Genomic DNA, 9,109 nt, shown 5'->3' on the forward strand with positions numbered 1-9,109 from the left:
GCAGGAACCCGTGTCCCCTGCATCGGCAGGCGGACTCTCAACCACTGCGCCACCAGGGAAGCCCTATTTGAAGACTTTTAAAGCATTATAAACTAAAAAAGTAAAAAACGAGTCTCTGCCCTCAAGAAATATATAATTTGAATCAGGAAAAAAAGTAAAGCAGTCAGTGCTCCCCAACGTCACCAGAAAACCTCTGTATAGGAAATATCATCACATGAGCAAATACCTTAATTCTCATACTTTGTAATACTGTCATCAATAAGTAAAATTTACAGAAAGGCAAAATTTATAGAATAATAAATTCTTATCAACCAATTCTTAGTTTTCTTCTTAGAACATACTAGTCATCTGTTCATCAATCAATATCTGATAATAAAAATGCGCTCTGATGGGAAACAAAAAAAATGCCAATATTTTGGCTCCAGCTGTGGCTGATAAACTGATGCAAGTGTGAGTAGATGTAACTTCTTAATTTTTCTACTATTCAGAAAACATCAAAGTAATGAATACACAGCATTAATTTTTTAAAAATCTGTAATTTGTTTTATATAACTATATCATTTTGAGTTTGAATATGTAATTGTCGTAAAGGATAAGACTTTAAAAATCTGAGGTATGGTAAGGCCCTTAAAGATTTGTTTTTTTGTTTTTTTTTTCTATTTTAGCATTCTGGCTTTAAGCAGTCAATGTCTAGAATGTCTGAGCCTATTTTGCAGAGGAAAATGTAATATTTTCATTAGAAAACTCCAGTTTTCATGTTGAAAACCAGAAAATTTTTCATGTTTCAACTCATGCTTCTGTTAGTGGGCAAATTTAGTAGACAGATTTCCACTTAGAGGACAATTTTACGTTTCTTTAAAGCACAGCAAGTCTCTCACCTATTAGAATTGCTAGAATATAGACTATAGTGTTCCATGGGCCCCTTTTGAAACAGTAGATTCCTTGATTTTCAGGAATAAAAGACACACTTACCACAATCTGGTCTTCAGATGCAGTTGAGACACTACTGTCATCAAAGTAGTACCATTTTCCATCATCTTTATTTTTTGCGAAAGCAGTATCTAATGAAAAAATATAATCGCTTCTGTGACTTAAATGAGCTGTGGCTTCCTGCGAGGGAACCCTCAAAACTTTAAAACCATCTAATATAGGGAATACCTATTAAAATTACATGATAATCATATATATAAGGCCTGTCTATCATGTATTTAACTGATTCCAATGATCAAAGGTTTTTAGATAATTTCCTACAAACTAGAAGCCTACAATACTTTCATATAAGTTGAAATATGTGACTTTTTTCATCCCAGGGACAAACAGGACAGATTTGTTATTTTTTAATTCACAGAATAACAATACTAATGACAATAACTGGTGATTAACATTTATGTAGTGCTTCTGGTGTATCAGGCACAGTGCTATGCCCTTTACATGTATTATCTCGTAAAGAAGGTACTATCATTACTATTCTTCTGATTTTAGAGATGGGGAAAGGGAGGCATCAAGAGAAGTTTAATTTGTCCAACAGTATGGCGGTTAGGTAGCAGAGTTTGGATTTAAACTCAGGCCTGTTTCTGATTCCAAAGTTTGAATTTTCAACCAAAATTTAAATTTTCTATGACTAATATTTTTCCAACAATATTATCTCATTGATTTGTAGAGGTTTTTACACCAGAATCTTTTCCAGTCTTTAACGAAAGTACAGAGCAAAGGAAAGGTAAAAAAACGATCAACTGATCTGCACAAATTTTAAAGATCTGCTTTATCTTTAAGTTAAAAAAAAAAAATGCCCACTGCTCCTATCCATGCTTTGTATAAACTATCCAGTAACTGAGGAAACAAAGTTGCAAAATGTACTCAAAACAATTATTTGCTGTCATAGTTTCTAAAAAGTGACTTTATAGGCTTTGTTTTCTAAATAGTTCTACCCCTCTTAAACAAAATTATTGTTCTTCTGGGTGGAGCCCATTATGGGTTATAAATTTGTCAATCTGAAATCAAGACCACCACACTCCCAAATTTAAAGAAACATATTTTCAGACCAATAAGTCTGAAAATAAAAAGATAAGATTTAACAATAATATAGATTTATAAGAGACAAATCTAACAAAAAGGCACACAGTTTGCAAACGAAATCATGGTATCAAAAGAAAGCTAAATTAATATTTGTAATGCTGAGAAAAAGACAAAATGAAAAATGAATGTCAAATTCTGGTAAAAGGAACAATAAAGAAAGAAGAGCTACCCATTTTAAACATAAATGCAACTAATAATGCAAAAGAATTAATAAAACTGTTAGAAGAAACAGATAAATCAACACTTTAGTAGGAGTCCTGACAAATTCCTCTCAGAAAAAGAATGAACATCAAAAATAACCAGAGATAGTAATGATTTGAATACAACTGATCAGATTAACTGTAACGGAAATACAGAACTCTATGTTTAAATGGGGAATACGTATGCTTTTCAAGTACACAAACATTTAAGGAACAGACCATATATTAAGCCCCATGGAAGCCATAATAAACTCCTAGGATTAATATAATATAGATAATGCCCCTAAATGCTATGAAATAAAATTAAAATTAAGAAACAAAGGAGAGCTTTATAAAACCATATATTTGAAAAAGCATATGATGAGATAATCTTGGGAAAATCAGAAAATTATAAAGGAAACTAAAAACATATATAGAATTGAAAAGACAATGAATACTACATTTCAATATTTATGGAATAGTGATAAAGGAATATTTAAAGGGAAATTTACAGCTTTAATTATAGCCTTCAATAGAGGGGAACAAAAGGAAAACAAACAGTTAATAAGCATTCAACACAAGAAGCTGGAAAAAGAGAAACAGAGCAAACCCAAATTAACAAGAAGAAAAATATACCAAAGGGAAGAGAAGAAATCAATGAGATAGAATACATACATGTATAACAATAAGAAAAATGTAATAAAATAGAAAGCTAATTCTTTGACAAGACAGAAAAGAACAAAAAAGGGACAAAAATACAGCACAAGAGTATTACAAACAACTACTCTTAAATATACTGGAAAACATACATTTTTAGAAAAATGGAGAATGCCAAAATGTACACATTTTGGAAAAAGAAAACTGAATATACTTCAATCAGCATGACATAAATAGAGAAATTTACGACTGTAAAGCCCAGATAGTTTTACAGGTGAATTCTACTAGACTTTCATGAATAGTTAATTCCTATATTACACTAGCTGCCCTAGGAAATAGAAAAAGAGTAAAGTATCCCAGCCTGTTTCATTAGGCTAGACTGTAATCTTGATTCCAAAGTAAGAACAATATAAAAAAATTGCAGTATCATTTCACTTATGAATTAAATTTTAACAATCCTAAATAAAATCAGCTAACCAAATCCAACTGGGTATATTAAAAAATACTTCAAGACTAGGATTTATCCTAGAATGCAATGCTGGTTCAACAGAAAAACCTATCAATTGGAGAGCACAGACTGGTATAACCGTCCTGGAGAGCCATCTCACAGTACTTTATAATCCAGCAATCTTACATCTGGGTATGTAGCTCAATGAAATTCTCACGTAGGAGACCATAAACAATGATGTTTATTGCTCTTGTGGTGGTAGAAAGTTAAAGACAATTTGGATGTCCACCATGAAGCGAATACAGAAATAAAGTATGGTAGATATATAAATCATGAGTGGTTAGAAGCAATGAATTAAATTGACACAAAGTAATATGGAGAAGTCTTAAGTGTCAAGAGAGAAAAGTAAGATCCACAGCAGAGTAACAATCATGTAAATTAACAATGATGCATGATTCATGAGAGCTCATACATCAAACAAGTTAGAAACGAAGGGGAAGGAGAATGGGAAAGGACAGGAGCTCTGAATGGACCAGTGATTTCCTGTGCTTTGAACTATGGAGCATGATTAACTCAATCCTCTACTCTTGATGTTCAAAAAAAAAGGTTCAAAAGCTGATTCATTCATTAATCAATATCTATTGAATGACTACTATATGTAAGACACATCTCACATTTTCCCTTTAAGAAGTAATAAATATCTTAAGGAAAAAAGTCTGGAGTTATCAAACACCATGATTTTAGCAAAAAGGTAAACTATCAACTTACAGTGTCCTCCTCCCATCCCTCCATAGTGGTTGGAAACAGCAATCAAATTGTAGCGGCAAGGACCTGCATTTGGATTAATTAGGAATTCCGACATATCCAAATCACTGTTTAAAAAAGAGATCAAGTTAGTTTTATGTTTTCCCTAAATGTAATGAATTCTACACTCTTTTGTCAGTGTTGTTTGACTCTCATTTAAATGTATTCCTATCTATCTATCTATCTCACTAAAGAAATTACTAAGAGCCAAATAACTGTACAAAACAAATTATATAAATACCCTTGAGATTTGAATGTTTTGGCAAAATTTTTCTTAGGGATTGAGAATTTAAAAATTCTCCAATGATTGTTGTTATTCAGATTAATGTTTTCATGCTAGTACATTTCTCTCTTGGTATATGAGGAAATACAGACATCACCATTTACCATCTGGGTTCTTTTATTTTTTAAAGTCATTTTCAGAAATGATTTATTTAAGGAAGAATAAAGGGACAGTAAAAAACAACTTTCTTAGAAATTTTATCATAATTTAAATATAAGTATATATTTAAATATAACCCCAATATCTATTCTATATTTTTCAGGTTTTGATGACCTCTGTAACCTAAATGGGTAACATTCTCTGAAATACAACCGTTTATATAATCTAGCATGCATGAAACTGGAATATGACCATTTTATAGCTTATCATTATTTCTGGTTATTCTTCTTGTATTTACATAATTAAAAAGCAATTATGATTCTAAATTTCAAATACATCTCTAAAAGGTTCTAGCTTATCATTACTTTTGTTTCCTCTTGTACTCACATTTTCAAAATGCTGTATTCTTGAAAACTTTGATGGCTCATAATTTTGTTTTGTTAAAGAGAAAATTACCATTTTTTTGTTCTATAATTGCAAAACGTTTTCAATTTTAAATTTATAAACACCAATTAGAATAAGCAATCCAAAGAATGTTTTCAATATTACATCATCTATTTCCTTCTAATCACCTCTGCATGCACACACACCTGCCTTCAGTATTTACTTACTAACTGTATTAAGTAAATTTGGTGCACAAACATCATGAAATATGAAAGAATACTACCAATTTTTTTTTTTAGCGAAATGGGAGAGTAGCATGTTCTTGTCACAAGATAGCGTGTGATAAAGTCCTTCCTGGACTCCATGAATGAAGATACACTATTCCCTTTTTGTCCTTCTGAATTCTCAATTATGTTTAGTGAAAGCTTAAAAGAAAAACAAAAAAGGCTACCAAGATGCTGTCTCCAGACTTCTTTATACATTTTTACAAATAGGATGTCATACTCTGGACGCTGCAATAAGAAAGCTGAAGGATGACAATAGGGATGACTTATTACACTACTGCATCATCCTCCTTCTAAGCAATTCCGTTATTCTGTTTTTTGCATTAGTCTTTTTAAAAAAGCATTTAGAAATTATTGAGGATTAATGATGAAATAAGTCCTGGGAAAAAAGATCTCATGAAGTATCTTAGATTTATAAACAGGGCCAGTGAACTCATAAGATAATGTAAAATAGAAAGAGTCTTACTCTGTTTTTTTTTGTTTTGTTTTGTTTTGTTTTTTTTGCGGTACACGGGCCTCTCACTGCTGTGGCCTCTCCCGTTGCGGAGCACAGGCTCCGGACGCGCAGGCTCAGCGGCCATGGCTCACGGGCCCAGCCGCTCCGTGGCATGTGGGATCCTCCCAGATGGGGGCACGAACCCGTGTCCCCTGCATCGGCAGGCAGACTCTCAACCACTGCGCCACTAGGGAAGCCCCTGTTTTTTTTAAAATATATATTTTCTCTTTGATCTTTGAAAGATCTCTTAAGAAGGAATAAAAATTGTTACTGATCCACACAAATTGTCAGAAGTACCCCAAAATACACTCAAAAACTGAGACTGGACGCTAAAAAACAAAACAAATGAGCAAATATAACAAAACAGACTCACAGATACAGAGAACAAACTGGTGGTTGCCAGAGGGAAGAAGGTGGGGGGATGGGTGAAAAAGGTGAAGGGGATTAAGAGGCACAAACTACCAGTTATAAAATAAGTCAAAGGGACTTAGTATATAGCACAGAAAATATAGTCAGTAGTATTATAATAATTTTGTATGCTGTGTAAGGTATAAAAACATCAAATCACTATGCTGTACACATGAAACCAATATAATATTTAAAGTCAACTATATGTAAAAGTAAATAGACAAAAAAAAAAACCAAACCCTAAAATTTGGGTGCAAAGTTACCTAATGTCTAAAAAAAAGCTAGAGGTGCCCAATGTTTATGAAGCACAATCAGAACCTACTTGATAGGAAAATCAACTAAGGTATCCAACTTGTCTCTCATGTATCGACTGTAAGAAAATCGCTTGAGATGTACCACAAGTACTGGAGGCAGGGACCATAAATCTAATTTCTTTGTGGCTTGCTGATGTTCTTTACAATTTGGACAATACCTAAAAATAGAGAAATATTTAAAGCTTGTTAGAGATAATGTTAGAGGTAATATTAGGTAATGCCTAATATATAACAGATAGGAACTTCTATTATTATTTTTATCATCAATACATTTTCCAAATAGATTTAACTATTAAAAATGAATATGTAAATAAATATTCAAAGAAATAATGAGAGCTAGTTTATTTACATTACAGTATGCTAAAAAGACATGGATGTATTATAAAACTGTGCTGAGATACAGGCATTAGAAAAATCTCAAAACTTCTGGACTCTAATAGAATTAGTAATACCACAAAACATATTGTAATTTTCCTAAAAAAGCTTCTCTTGAAATAGCTGCACAGCTAAAAGTTCTTGGGAAAATGTAACTAAAATTAATTATTCACAGTAAAATGGCTATTATGGAAAATATAGTAACAAAATTAAAGCTTAACATTATAATTATACTTTTAAAGACATTTTCATCCCTCTTAATACATTATTAGCATATAAAGAAATGCTTATTGTTAAAAATATCAAATGGAATTTAAATATCACTTTTTCAATTTGATGTACCACATACCTCAGTATAAATCCTTAAAAAATAATTAGAAACAATTATTTAATTTTGTCTCTTACCAGGGATCTTCAGCACCCAGCTTTTCTTTTGTTGTAAAAAGCTCAATGCAATCTTTTAATTTCACAAAGGGTTTTTTAGGAGGTTTGTATTCCACACTTTCATGTTTTTCAAAATCCTAAAGAGAAGTATTTCTTGAGTTAAGAAAACAAATGAAACAAAACTCATTTTAGTGATACCATATTACTATGAATAGTAATGAAAAACTCCTAAATGTTCTCAAAAAAATCAAAGCTTATTTCAGCTGAGATTTACACTATACTTCTAATAATCCCTGTATACACACCTATATGGACAACCAGGAAGTTTAAACAGAAAGCAGTTTCAAAACCAACAAGCCTTTTCTCTTTTAGCACATAACCAATTTTTTACTGCAAAATAAACATAGTTGGTAGAAGCAAAAGAGTGTAACAAAACAGTGTGATTAACAGGGAAAGATAAAGAAGGAATGACTGATGACTTACCTCAGCAGCATTTTCATCGAAATATCTTTTTTTCAAATCAGGATCCCAATCCAAAGCAAGAAAAGATCTTTCTAAGGTGGAAAACATATTTTTTCTTTAAGATTTAATATGCCTTAATGTTAAAAACTAATATATTTTAATGTTAAGATATATACCAGAATAAACAAATAGCAGTCTCTTCTACTTGCACTAGGTGATCAGGGTAAATAGCTGTTTCCAAGCCATTAAGATATTTCAGAGCTAAAAAAAACTTAAGCCTAAGTCCAACCTTCATTTAATAAACACTGACATGTGTTTTAGTATACTTAGAAATGAAGGCTTTTCATTTAAAAATGTAGACAGATACATAAATGTTATTTTTCATGATAGTGTTGAATTTCATGGTTTCACCTAAAAAAAGTAACATGCGCTCAAGTTTAGTGTTCAAGCCATTTTCCACAAATACTTACCATCTAGCCTAAGCTGCCTATCATCAAATCTTATATGCCTGGTATCATCTTTGATGTAGTTGATATCAGTATTGCCTAAGTTGTTGAACTGGAATGTAAACAATCGTTTTTTGTGTCCCATGAGTTGACCTTTGCAAGTTTCCTCAGTACATAATCCATTTTCAGAATCATTATCTCCTCCAACTGAATCTTCAGACTGACTGTTTTCATTCTCAGAGGGAAGTTCTTGATCCTGGCTGGATTCATCATCTGGCTCATCTGTTTCCATTTCACCTAAAATTAGATATTAGAAATATTTAAATAAACCCAATGTTACATTTAAAACTTATTAATACTAACACTATTTTTCCCAGGCTTGCAAATATTGTTTAGTTCCTTAATCCCCATCCTCTTAATTTTTCTCTGCAGCAATAACCCAAGTGAAAAGTTTTTATAATTTAATAGGGAAGTCTTACTTGGTGAGCCTTCTTCATGTATGCCATTTGGGCCATTCCCATTAATATTTTGGTCCTTACAACAGTGTAGGGATCCTTCGGTTTCTTCAGTGTCAGTAGATATTTTGACATATCGGCTTAAATAAAATCAGAAATCAAACAAGTTCAGTTCTATACAGGCAAAAACTAAAAAAAAAGTTTTTCATTCTTTCAATAAAACAAAACCTCTAAATACAATTAACAGTAGTCATTAGTGGATTCAATGATAAATTCAAACTCAAGATATGATACTGTAATCATTTGTGTTTGGCTGTCTTTATAAAAATAAGTTAATTTGTTACTTCTAGGGTTTTAACATCTTTCTTTTATATGTTAAAACTTTGTGGCAAATAATTTCTTGACATAAAATTATTTTATAAAGATCTCATTTGGATGATATATATATAATTGCTAAGACCACTTATAGTTTATAATGTCATCTTTTTTTTTTTTTTTTTTTTTTTTTTTTGTTGTCTCCCCTGTCGCGGAGCAGAGTCTGCGCACGCGCAGGCT

At 31.7% G+C, this 9,109-nt stretch overlaps 1 protein-coding gene across 4 annotated transcripts in view; it reads right to left on the reverse strand.

Annotated features, from left to right (window-relative positions):
- The window catches only part of USP15 (ubiquitin specific peptidase 15), a 141,571-nt gene that overhangs the window by 23,389 nt on the left and 109,073 nt on the right, over positions 1 to 9,109 (reverse strand). For 3 of the 4 annotated variants that reach the window (XR_003680304.2, XM_007105257.3, XM_007105256.3), the window contains 7 exons: positions 8,579 to 8,694; positions 8,124 to 8,396; positions 7,675 to 7,745; positions 7,213 to 7,328; positions 6,441 to 6,590; positions 4,129 to 4,232; positions 973 to 1,061 (listed from right to left, as the gene is read on the reverse strand). Coding sequence is in view for 3 of the 4 variants with exons in the window: in XM_007105257.3 (XP_007105319.1) it covers positions 973 to 1,061; positions 4,129 to 4,232; positions 6,441 to 6,590; positions 7,213 to 7,328; positions 7,675 to 7,745; positions 8,124 to 8,396; positions 8,579 to 8,694 (919 nt within the window). In the remaining variant the exon portion in view is untranslated. Of the gene's footprint in view, positions 1 to 972; positions 1,062 to 4,128; positions 4,233 to 6,440; positions 6,591 to 7,212; positions 7,345 to 7,674; positions 7,746 to 8,123; positions 8,397 to 8,578; positions 8,695 to 9,109 lie in introns of those variants that run through there. The other variant, XM_007105258.4, reaches the window with a different exon arrangement.

This window comes from Physeter macrocephalus, chromosome 6, assembly GCF_002837175.3.
Source record: "Physeter macrocephalus isolate SW-GA chromosome 6, ASM283717v5, whole genome shotgun sequence".
Classification (NCBI taxonomy): Eukaryota; Metazoa; Chordata; class Mammalia; order Artiodactyla; family Physeteridae; genus Physeter; species Physeter macrocephalus.